This window comes from Mobula hypostoma, chromosome X1, assembly GCF_963921235.1.
Source record: "Mobula hypostoma chromosome X1, sMobHyp1.1, whole genome shotgun sequence".
In the NCBI taxonomy this organism is placed as follows: Eukaryota; Metazoa; Chordata; class Chondrichthyes; order Myliobatiformes; family Myliobatidae; genus Mobula; species Mobula hypostoma.
Genome location: NC_086128.1, coordinates 13,970,969 through 13,983,293, shown reverse-complemented (window position 1 = coordinate 13,983,293; position 12,325 = coordinate 13,970,969). Strand labels below are relative to the sequence as shown.

At 39.0% G+C, this 12,325-nt stretch overlaps 1 protein-coding gene across 2 annotated transcripts in view; it reads left to right on the top strand.

Moving 5' to 3' along the window:
• The first annotated feature begins 234 nt into the window (after positions 1-234).
• mcrs1 (microspherule protein 1) overlaps positions 235-12,325 on the top strand; it is a 28,549-nt gene continuing 16,458 nt past the window's right edge. Inside the window, exons 1-5 of one of the 2 annotated variants that reach the window (XM_063037959.1) lie at positions 235-389; positions 3,988-4,127; positions 6,680-6,830; positions 9,960-10,098; positions 11,833-11,976. In XM_063037959.1, coding sequence (XP_062894029.1) covers positions 4,064-4,127; positions 6,680-6,830; positions 9,960-10,098; positions 11,833-11,976 — 498 coding nt within the window. In that variant the 5' untranslated portion in view covers positions 235-389; positions 3,988-4,063. Of the gene's footprint in view, positions 390-3,987; positions 4,128-6,679; positions 6,831-9,959; positions 10,099-11,832; positions 11,977-12,325 lie in introns of those variants that run through there. The other variant, XM_063037961.1, reaches the window with a different exon arrangement.

The following is a 12,325-nucleotide window of genomic DNA, read 5'->3' as shown; positions in this document are numbered from 1 at the left end:
ACGTCGTTCCAAGTTAGATCCAGTTTCATACCTTAAAATAATTAAAACATAGCTACACAATTATACTTTGATTGCTGAAACTTATGTCAGCGGTACTTCCCTCCTCAAGCAACCTTCCCGCCTGAAGACCCTGACTACCTCGGTTATGTCCCGGAAATGATTGCGTTATTTAGCGACGAATATTTTAACATTAGAAATTACGAAATAATATAAACCGGTTTCCTTGTGATTATGTGAACATAAACGACAAAATTTTTTTAAAAATTCTGAGACGGCCACTGTGACCCGGAAGTGTTCGTGGACTATGGCTGCGGTTAACTGGGGCTTATGTGCATCCGCGGAAGGTTGTATTGAATAAATACATTAATTTAAAGCTTTTATTGTAGAAGGTAAGTTTTATTTCTACAGTTAAGCACGCACAGGCTTGGTGTATAGTGTCCGTGCTTTATTTTACGCTCAGGCCGTAAACCGTTGTTGATAATTCGTTTAAATACTACCTCATGCGACATGGGTTGGGCTGTCTGGTGTGGTGCCTTTGGTGTTGACAAGTTGTCCAGGGTGGTATCTCAGGCTGACTTAATGTACGTGTTTTTGAAGCTTTTTGTTAAATCCCCAATTAGATTTCTTCTGCCATGGTACTGATTAAAGTTATTTATGGTTCAAAGGTTTACAATAAATTTATTATCAAAGTACTTATATGTCACTACATACAATCCTGAGATTCATTTTCTTGTGAGCATTCACAGTAAGTACAAGAAATACAATAGAATCAATGAAAAAAAACACACCCAATCAGAGAAACAACCAATGCGCAAATAGAAAAAGGAAAAAAAAACATAATATCACTAGGTATTTCTGTATCAGTGGAAATGCTGTAACTTCACTACTGCATACAAAATGCATCCATTAATTTTATCAAACAGTCTGTAATTAAGTTCTCCAGCTCAGCTGTTTTTCCTGGAATCTGAGGATTTAACCTTACTGCATTTAATTAAGATTTTGATTTGGCAGACCAGTCTTTTTCTAATTAGGTTTCTGGTAGTTCTACATCACTCAAGCTCTCTTGACCAAAGTTGTAAGAATATTCTCAGTGACCACTGCAGAACAGTATTTTATGTCCTCTGGAGCTTCTGTGATGGTCAGCAAACCATTCTTTTTCAAACACATGTTCATTAACTGTCCTCTCTTGATTCTACTGTTTTGCAGCTGATCAGGCCCAAATTCTCTGTGGCAACGGCTTCTCTTTCAGCCCTCAGTAAGACATTTCTTGGTTTCTTCTTCCATATCTAGTTATCTTCATGTATAATGACCATTCCTTGGTGTAGTTCTTCATAATCATTCTTGTCTACAACACTAACTTCAGATCATCAGGCTGCTTGTTAATTGAATGAACTGCAATTTCTTTGAGCTAAACATTGAGAAAACTGGAACCACACACTTTGGTCACTGATATTCTGGAGTAGCTCTTGAACCTACCACCTTTTGCCTATATCCACCACATTTGGTGGTTATTGAGCAGAGACAGGGTGAGTGCAGGTGGATTTCTCTTCATGAGCATGAAAGGTAGCATGACTCATGGCCTTGTTTAGAATAGATATGATGTACTCTTAAAGACACTATATTCATTGTTCGATAACCTGCACTATTATAGAACTTGCAAATGGATATTTCATTTTCCTGACACAAGTTTTCACTTGACCTTCAAGCATTACATTCCCTAAGCAAATGTGTACTTGAATAAAATTGTTAAACTAACACTTAAGATGTGAACTTTAATTTTTGTTTTATGTGGATATCCATTGTGGTAAATGAAATTGCCCTTTTGTACAAAACTACATAGGTTGAAAGATCTGGTTGCAAAATTAATAGGTCTGTGCCAGTATTTATGCTCTACACAGCCATCCTTTTTGTTAGCTGACTGTATCAGACTTGGCCAGTGGCATTTGTATGGGAACAATAGGCAGATGGGGAAAAACAAGTACCCATGGGAACAAAAGAAACTCCCCTAAGTTTTCTTGTGTTCAAAAGGTAGAGTCTTTCCCATTGTGAATAAACAATTTATGGAAAAATCTCAAGCAAATTGGTCTTGCTGTAATAAAAGACTACTGGTGAACCAACATTGTAATTTAAGAAAGAATTTATAGTTTCAGGTTGGGGTGCTTTATTGCCTGTTAAACTAATAAGAGCATTTGGGATTGTCAAATGCATGTGTGAGAATAAATTGAGATTAAGACTGCAATTGTGCAAAGTAATTTTACCAAGGGGTAAATAATTTTCTTAACAACATGTGGATTGAAAAGGTGCAGTACAACTTCTGTCACATTAAAGTTTAGAGTTCTGAATGCATTCAGGCTGGGACACACAGGGCTATGTCCAGCATGTGGTGCAGTATAATTCTGTAAAATCTATTCACCTGAATGGTTGTACCTCTTTGATTCTGAGTTGTTTTCTTTTGATGTTAAAATGGGGATTCTTAGTCTCTGTATCTTTAAATTAAAAATTAGATACCCAATTTGAAATTTCTTTCTTTCTGCTGAGGTTTTTGGAGCCCAAGAACAGGTGCACAGAGTTCAATACAAGTCATTGCTAACAGTTTTACTTGACTCTGCTGCTAGAGAGCGCAATATAAAATATAGTAAAGAGGTTGGGGGGAAGACTTGCATTTATGTGGTGCTATTCTCGATCCTGATATTTTCCGAATTGTCTACAAAGCACTTAAATTCTTTTGAAGTGTAGTACAGTTGCAGTGTAGAAAACTAAGCAGCTAACTTATGGATAGCAAGCTCCCACGGACTGCTATGCTAAGGAAACAAGACCATCTTATTTCTCTATCCAGGACCCTCATAATTTTATGTGGTTGAATTAAGTGCCTCCTCCCTTCCAAAGGAAACAGCTATAACTTATCCAAATCTTCCATACAGCTCAAATTTTCCACTTCTGGAATTCCTTGTACTTCCTCTGCTCTCTCTCCAGTGTCATTTGCATCTCAAGATGTGGTCCAACTAATATTGTGCAAAGTTCTATTTTAACCTCCCTGCTCTTATATTTTGTACCATGACAAATTTAAAAAGAGCGTCCAGTATAACTTGTAAAAAAGGACAAATATTGACAGGAACACTCAGAATAACTTGCTCTACTTATGAAAGCTGATGGGAGTAGTGTTCTTACATATCATTTGACGATTAACATACTTTTTAGCAGTATAGAAAACCCTCACTAATGCATTGGAGTCTCAGCATAGAATTTTCTGTAAAGCACAAAACTACAAGCACAACTTTCTAATTCAGATGTCAGTGCCGCAGTTATCATGCATATAATTGAAGTAAGATGGAAACCGCTGGAAATATTTAGCAGTTTGGAGAGTATTTCTGGAAAACAGTTAACATTTCAGGCCAGTGACCCTTCATCATAGCAGAATGAGATTATGAAGGCCACCTGTATAATTTCAGTTATTTTGGTTAGTCGGCTGAGGGACTCCAGTCATGTGGACAACCTAGAGAAGATGGGATGTTTTCTGTGGAACATTGAAGACTAAGAGGGGATTTGATGGAGTTTTAAAATCATGAAATACATGTATAGTATCTCAGGAGAAATTGTTCTCATTGGCTAAAGGATCAAGAACTAGAGAGAAAGTTATTGGAAGAATAAGCCTCACACTATGACATGAGCAAAATCCTTTCATGCAGCAAGTGATTAGAAACAGGAATGCACTGCCACATGTAGCAGTGGAGGAGTTCAATTGTCATGTGTAAAAGGAAAGTGTTCGTAGGGCTGTGGGGAGAAGGTCATTGGATTGTTGTTGTGATTGACCCTGCATGGACTTGATGGGCCAAGTGGTATTCTGTGTTGTTACCATTCTTGAGATTCTGTTTGTAAACACCTCCAGGACAAAGTTTGACAAGCCTCCAAAGTGGAAAGGAAAGCAAAGAAATCTGAACTTGATTGAATCATTGATTTTAAGTTTTGTTTTTGAATTTTATTTTGCAGATCCATATTCTCTTGGTCAATGAGACACACAGAAAGCTTCCAACTGTGACTCCAGTCCATTGGGCTACCACGGATAATGAGTAGTTCCTCCTCTGCTAGTCAAAGTAGTTGTCTTCTGGAGGGAAGAAGTTTAGATAAAGGTATTGTATGCTGTAGTGCTTCAAGGGTGGGTGCTTTATTAGCTTGCAGAAAGACTGATATCTGATCTATGACCCAGATTCAACCCCAAATCATAGTATTTAAGTCATTTCATTGCATTGCGAATGTGATGTATTAGAATTTTATTCTCTTGGAACTTTCGAAAGATAATTTTGACACATATCTTATTGGTAAAAAATCTTTAAACAGAACACTGATATCTGTTAATAATTTCAAATTTTTGGGAGCATAGATTTAATTCTGTTCACAATCCCCAAGTCTTCGTGAGCTTTGAAATGGTTCATGGAAACTACTATTTTGTCCATTTGCTACTTCAATCCAGATCTATTTAATGTTGTGAGTTCCAGTATATAGAATCATTGAAAGAGGCTTTTGTATCTGTGCCGGTTCCTTGAAAGAGCTACTAATTAGTCCTGTCCCCATGATCCTACAAGTTCTCACACTTTGAGCATTCAGTTTTCTTTTGTATGTAACTACTGAATCTAGTCTCACCACCCTTTCAAGTAGTATGTTCCAGATCACAGCTTGCTGTGTAAAAAGAATTTCCACATCTCACTTCTGGTTCTTTCACTAATTGCCTTAAATCTGTGCCTCTGCCACTGGAAAGTTTTTTTCCTGTTTTACTTAATTACAGCTATTCATTCCTATCATATCTTTTCTTAAGCTTTTCTGTTTGAAGGAAAACAACACTAGTCTCTGCATCCCTGTAGTCCCTCATCCCTGGTACTATTTAAATAAATCTTTTTCTGCATTCTTTCTGGAGGCCTTGAAACTTAAATCTCTTCTCCCATTCCCCAACTCCATAGTAATTTCATGTCTGATGATAGATAGATAAGGGTTGCAAGATGTGACAAAAGAAATGATCAAGTGACAATCTAACCTAACAGAAAATCTCTTGACTTTTGTGTTGACTTAGACCAACAAATGGTCTAAATTAGTTGAGCATTGGTGGCTGAGGTACTTGTCCTGTGTATTTCTTGAATTAGGGAGGAAAGTCAAATGCAGGGTTCCTACTGTTGCTTGCAATCCACTAACTCTCTGCTAGGAAGTCCCCAAGTTCACAGGAGATCTGGGATGAGTGGGTTATCTTGTGTGTAGAATGGAAGTTTGAGAATAACCATTGATCTCTTCTAATGATAAAATTCTGATGGGGTTTGATGGAGTAAATGGTGAGAAGCTGTTTCAGGTTAGGATCATAGTTTCAGGATGAGACATTGACTATTTTGCACTGAGGTGACAAACTTACTGAACCAATGGTTGTGAATTTGTGGAGTTTTCTGCTCTAGAGGGGTGTGAACCTTCATCATTTACTATATTCAAGGGTGAGCTTGACATTTTTTATGCTAAAGGAGTCAAGGGCACGAAGATTGAGTGGGAAAGTGGACAGATACAGCATCAGCTATGATCTTATTCAATGGTAAGATTTGTGTGTCTGAATGGTCTACTATTTCTTATGTAATAACCTACTACCAACTTTGGCTGTTATGAAATATGACCTTTCTAGTGATGATGATGATGGCTGCTGATGCTTTCAGGAACAATGAGAAATTGGGGAAGAAGACCTGGACAACTCGTTCTAACTATGGGGACATATATGTATCTATAGCCACCACTCCAATAGTATATTAAGTTCTTATGTGAGGAATGAGTTAATTAAGAATTGTAACCATTTTTGATTGACCCTTAAGTGGAGGAGTTAGTTGGAATGGTATGGCAAACAAATAGGAACAACAGTCTTTTGTAAAATTAAATAATGTTTTTGAGCTTGTGGCAGATGATATTAGTTAACTTCCTACTGTGTGCTTTCCATGTGATATTACTTGGAAATTCCTATTACTCAGGGAAGATTTTCTTCTGTTTTAGGTGTGCTTTTAATTAAAATGAAAGGTTGTCGTTATGCATTTCAGAAAGACATACGTCTAGATTTGATACAATTTTAATTTATTGAAATTTCTAATGAGCCATTACTAGAATCCATTCTGGTCCCTCTCCTCCCAAAAGAAACCAAGTCCACTAGCAGGGTCTGTGCTACAGTTGGTGATGTCACACTCAGTGGCAGAAGAGTTGCTATAGTTGTGGCCCTTAGCTAGAGAAAGGAAACCTGGTTGGGATTGGTTCTGCAGAAGCCCGTTTGATTATAATTCTCTCAGTTCCATTCTTCCCATGGTAAATGGTGAACTCTGTGTGAGCCTTAACGAAAAGCCACTGAGGGCGAAGTAGCAATGAGGCGTATGGTGCCCATTGAAATATACGGCAACAGTGGTCAGCTTTCAGGAGATGGGATGGTGGGAGCTAGTGGGCTGGCAGTTTGGCAAAAGTCACTCCAGATAACAGCTTGAATAAAATAAGTATAAATCAATGGTGTGTACTTCAGAACGATATAGAAATTGTGTAGCCTGACCAAATTATACTGAGTATTTAAACCTTTTTGGAATCTTGTTGCCTGGCTGTATATTGGATCATGTGGATGGTAAAGCTCGTCCGTTTTTTTAAAATGAAATAATGAGCAACACTTTCTCTTTCCTTTTTGAAGCTGAGCAACAGTGTACACTGGGTACTATTGGGACAAGGCTTATGTCGACAGGGCCTGTGGGGAGATCTGATGGGGACCAGTCCCCCTCGGCACAGAAACGTACAGCTACTCAAGCCTTCAGCCTACTTCCCAAACGCAGGAGCTCATCCAGGTAACGCAGGGGTGGAAATACTCTGCCTCTTCAGCTAACCCACGAGCTCTTTACACTTTTATTTATATTGCAGTGCCACTTCTACTTGAAACGGTTCTACAATATGTGTTGCCACCCTTGCCCCGCTCCTCCTCTAATTCTCACCTGATGATCTGCATTCTGCTTACGCTCTGGGGTGGAGTTCTGAGTACTGGCACTGCCAAGGAAATGATAGGATTGTGCTTGTGCACTCATTTTCAGGTTGTCAGAGAAATTTGGCAACAAGAGCTCACACCAGCAGCAATGGCTGTTTAATTTTGCTGTCTGCTGGATATTGCCTTCTAGAGGTAGGGAATTGAAGCCACCTTGGGAGATGGTGTATGCACCTACTGAGGTTTGTACAGTACCTCACTTACTCTACAGAAATGCCTACGACAGACCTTTTTGCATTTAATCTAGGATCCATAATGAAATAGTGAGTCTCCATGGATACAGGATGATATGAGATTGGCCAGATTCACTTGAACTGTCTGCTGAATGTAAAATGTGAAGTTTATTGGTGGATTTATAAGTCAGTTTTTGAAGAGCCTTAAACTTCCAGAAGATTTGTTTAGTACTCAGTTTGACAGTGTGTTGCTAGATGTTTTCCCCTTTCCCTCCCATGTGTTTTCATGCACATTTAACTGAGTGAATGGAGTTTTGGCAATTTGAGAGGATTATCTGAATTTATATTTTATTTCCCCCTCTTGCCGGGCTTCTCTTATTGAGTGACCTACTATCAGGTCTCTTTTTATTGATGGTGATGAGCTTTCCAGGCTGCTTGTGGGACTGGGGTGGTTGTGGTAAGGAAAGAAGGAAGAATCCCTTCCTCTGCAGTTTTTCTCTTGCCGGTGCTAATTCAGTCATCAGTAGCTTAAGCCTTGTAGCACCCCACATCAGGCTATTTTGGCTGCATCACTTGTGATTTAGTCTACTTTGAAGTGCTGTTTTAAAGTTCACGGCTTTGTAATATTTAGTGATGTTCAAAACTATTTCAATCAACCACACACAAAAACTGAGCAAGTACAGATGTTGTGCATTAAAACCCAAGTCTTGGCATTCACAGAATTGTGCGCAGTGAGGAAAGGAATATTAATAAATGTCCAAGCTTTACGGCTTATTTTAGTCATAAATAGAAGCCTTTTCTTAACTTTGGCGGGAAAAAAACAATTAAATATTGTTCACTGTTATTTTCACTATTATTATTATTGTCCCTACGTGACTCCCTTGTCCATTCGTCCCCCCCATCCCTCCCCACTGATCTCCCTCCTGGCACTTATCCTTGTAAGCGGAACAAATGCTACACATGCCCTTACACTTCCTCCCTTACCACCATTCAGGGCCCCAGACAGTCCTTCCAGGTGAGACGACACTTCACCTGTGAGTCGGCTGGGGTGATATACTGCGTCCGGTGCTCCTGATGTGGCCTTCTATATATTGGCGAGAGCTGATGCAGACTGGGAGATCATTTTGCTGAACACCTACGCTCTGTCCGCCAGAGAAAGCAGGATCTCCCAGTGTCCACACATTTTAATTCCACATCCCATTCCCATTCTGATATGTCTATCCATGGCCTCTACTGTAAAGATGAAGCCACACTCAGGTTGGAAGAACAACACCTTATATTCCGTCTGGGTAGCCTCCAACCTGATGGCATGAACATTGACTTCTCAAACTTCCGCTAATGCCCCTTGTACCCCGTCCGTTATTTATTTATTTATATACACACATTCTTTCTCTCTCTCTCTCTCTCCTTTTTCTCCCTCTGTCCCTCTGACTATACCCCTTGCCTCCCCCTTTTCCTTCTCCCTGGACCTCCTGTCCCATGATCCTCTCATGTCCCTTTTGCCAATCACCTGTCCAGCTCTTGGCTCCATCCCTCCCCTCCTGTCTTCTCCTATCATTTTGAATCTCCTCCTCCCCCTCCCACTTTCAAATCTCTTACTATCTCTTCTTTCAGTGAGTCCTGACGAAGGGTCTTGGCCCAAAATGTCGACTGTACCTCTTCCTAGAGATGCTGCCTGGCCTGCTGCGTTCACCAGCAACTTTGATGTGTGTTGCTTGAATTTCCAGCATCTACAGAATTCCTTGTGTTTGCATGTTTTCACTCCTTGTTCACAAAGTTGTAGAGTAGTAATCTGGAATGGATGCACTTCTCTTTAATATCCAGATATCCATTCCAGTAACTTGGGCTAAATGTAGAATTTTTAGAACATCTCTGAGTAAGCTCAATTATTCCAGTAGAAACCACATTGAACCTGAGTTTTTTAATGCCACACAGAACAGCATCTGGATAAGTATAGCTCCTGCAAGGACTCGACACAAAGCTCATGATCTCTTTACAAATAGATTGCAATCTAATTTTTCATGATAAATCCACAAGTGTGAAAAAGAGGAAATAAGGAAATTCTCTGCTGGGGTTGTGGGTAGGCATTGAATGCTGATGATTAGCTTAAGCGTAAATCTGTGAGCCTGTGGTATTTTTATATGAAGTAAATATGTGACGTGATGTGCAAACTAAACTATTGGTAGATGGGTATATATTTCAGCTTTAAAATTTGCATGAGAAATTGCATCTTGACCAGATCTCCACTCTAAGGTAAGGGATGTTTCTGCTGGGAATTAAAGTATGCTTTTGTCATTTTTCTAGTATCAGCATCAAGATGTTAAAGGAGTAACAGCTTATTCAGGAAAATGTCCTCTTTCACCCCCAAAGCCAAACTTAAAAGACCACCCTTACCACTGTAAACATTCTTTCTTATTGTTCCTTATTTACAATGAACTTAGAGCAGCTTTATGCTGCAGATTCATACTTCAGGAATTGGCATGAGGTAACTTCAAATCCACTTTGCAGTTGCCAAAGAAGGTTTCACGCCTTCAGTTTGGGCTGCATTCACCTGCTTTTGGGTTGAAGCAAAGTGTGCTTTGCCAATGCATTATTGATTTCCCCATACTGAGATATGGGAGTAATTTCTTCTCTTAATTGCTCAGATTTCAATCTTTGAATTGGCAGAAATTCTGTTAACTGGAGCAACTAGGCCAGCCTTCCTATTCTTTGTCACTTTCTTTCACACCACCAATGGAAGACTCTTGCATTGTTCCCTTTTTCAGATCCATAAAACGCAAGAAATTTGATGATGAGCTAGTTGAAAGCAGCCTGGCTAAATCTTCTACTCGGGCAAAAGGCCCAACAGGGATGGAACCTGCACGATACTCCAGCAGTGAACCACCATCCAATGAAAAGAAAAAAGTATGTATTAAATATAAACACAAAAAAGTACAAAATGCTGGAAACACACTGCAGGTCTGTTGAGATATGGAAACATAAAAAATGAAAGTTCAACTTCTAATCATAAACTTCTTGTTGGGCTTGCTTATTTATGATGGCTCTGGCATGCATTTCTGCTTTCACTGGTTTTTGGTTCTTATTTCAGACATTCATCTCATGTTTATTATCTTTTTTAAAACCCTTGGTTCAATAGAAGCTGCTGTTGGGGAAATATTTTCTAACTTTAGTGAGTGCTTATTCACATTTGGTTAAGTAACACAAAGTTTTGCTTTCCACTAAGAATTTCTGTAGAGCTGCTTTATCCCCTGTGCATTGACAATATCCTGAAAAGTGCTGATTCTACATCTGTTACCCGGCAGTGGAGTTGGAGAGTACAAAGGTGCAAAAGGATTTGAAACTGTCACCAATGTCTGAACTTCACATCGTTTTGATCCTTCAGTCATGCTATAGCCTCACTCAATTTTCAAGCTGTGCATTGCAGGTTCAGACCATGTTTCCTCGAGCTCGCTAAGTAGTTAAGTGTTAGCTAATGAATTAAAGGAAGCGGTCACTGAAATCAATGCTGGATTCTCAAGCAGTGAAATAATGCAGTAGCTTCCTTCTTGTAATTGCAAAGTCCAGGTATGTTGGGATTGTCATGCAGCACAGAAATGGCCCCTTTGGCTCACCCAGTTAATGACCCATTTACACTAATCCTCTGATAATCCCATTTTATTCTCCCCTCATTCCCATTAACTCGCAAAATTCTACAACTCACCTGCACATGAGAAGTAATTTATAGTGATTAATTAATCACCAACCAGAACATCTTTGGGATGGGAGGAAACCAGAGCACTTGGGAAACTCATGTCATCACATTGAGAATGTGTATTTGTAGTTGGTAACAACAGTTCATTCAGCACATGAAAGACAAAAGTTACTTATTAGTTCTACCCATTTACCAGAATCAATGTTACAGAATGGGGGGGATAAAAGAGGATTAAGATTTAGGTAGTATCACTGAGCCAGCTATTGCCTTTAATAAGTTGTATAACTAACCTGCTTTTATGCTGTCAAGTTATGTAATTATACATAATTATTTATTCAGAGGTTATGCTGACAAAGTGACCTTTGTGCAGCGCAAAACACCTCACTGTTTTTTAATCTGCTGTTTGGGTAGTTAAACTCATTGGTAGGCTGCTCTTCTAAAAGTCTAATGTTCCAGTTGTAATTCTATCACTTTTCCAGATGCTGACTGACCCTCTGGACATTTGTTTCCTTTTATTTCATACTTCTGTCCAATTGACACACAAACAAAATTCTAGAAATCTGCTTTTTAAAAAAAACAAGATGCTGGAAGTACTCAGCAGGTCAGATTTTGTTAACGATTTGGGTCAATGACCTTCCATCATGAAGGTTAGTTGCCTTGAAACATCAATTGTTCCACTAACTCTCACAGATGGTACCTAACCTGCTGAGTATTTTCTGCTTTTATTTTTTGTCACTGAGATTTCTTCAACTATAATGTATGTGTGTTTTGCCCAGTGGATGAAACATGTAATCTAATATGGTTTGTATGTATTGAAACAGATTGTTTGAGCACTGGTTTAGTTGGAGAAATATCTCACTTGGACATGTGGGATATATCCATCAAGAGAATGGTGGATTCTGTTTAATACAGCATTTAATACCGTTCTGCATATATTTTTTAATCAGTTATCAAAATCCACCACAGTGCCGTTAGCTCCCAGCAGTATCGTCAAACGGCTAAAGAAAAGCAAGCAGCCCCTTCAGGTCACGAAAGATCTTGGACGATGGAAGCCAACAGATGACTTGTTGTTAATAAATGCTGTTTTGCAGGTAAAATAGCAGAGATGGAAACAAATTCTAGTTTAACAAATATCAAAGTAATCACACACATAACAAAAGCTGTAATTAATACAATAAGATAACTAACTTAATCAGCTTTGTCTCCAACCTTCTTTGTTTTAGAACAATACATGATGTCTGTGCAAACCACGATGTGAATTTTACTAATCCCTTCTGGCTGCACGTGATTTATATCCCTCCGTTCTCTGCCTGTTTATATGCCTGTCTAAATGCCTCTCATCTCTCTGCATGTTCCATCACAACAAACAGTGTGTCAGAAGTGTGTCCAGAATAAAGTTTTGCATAGAGACACAAGAGACCACAGACGTTGGAATCTGGA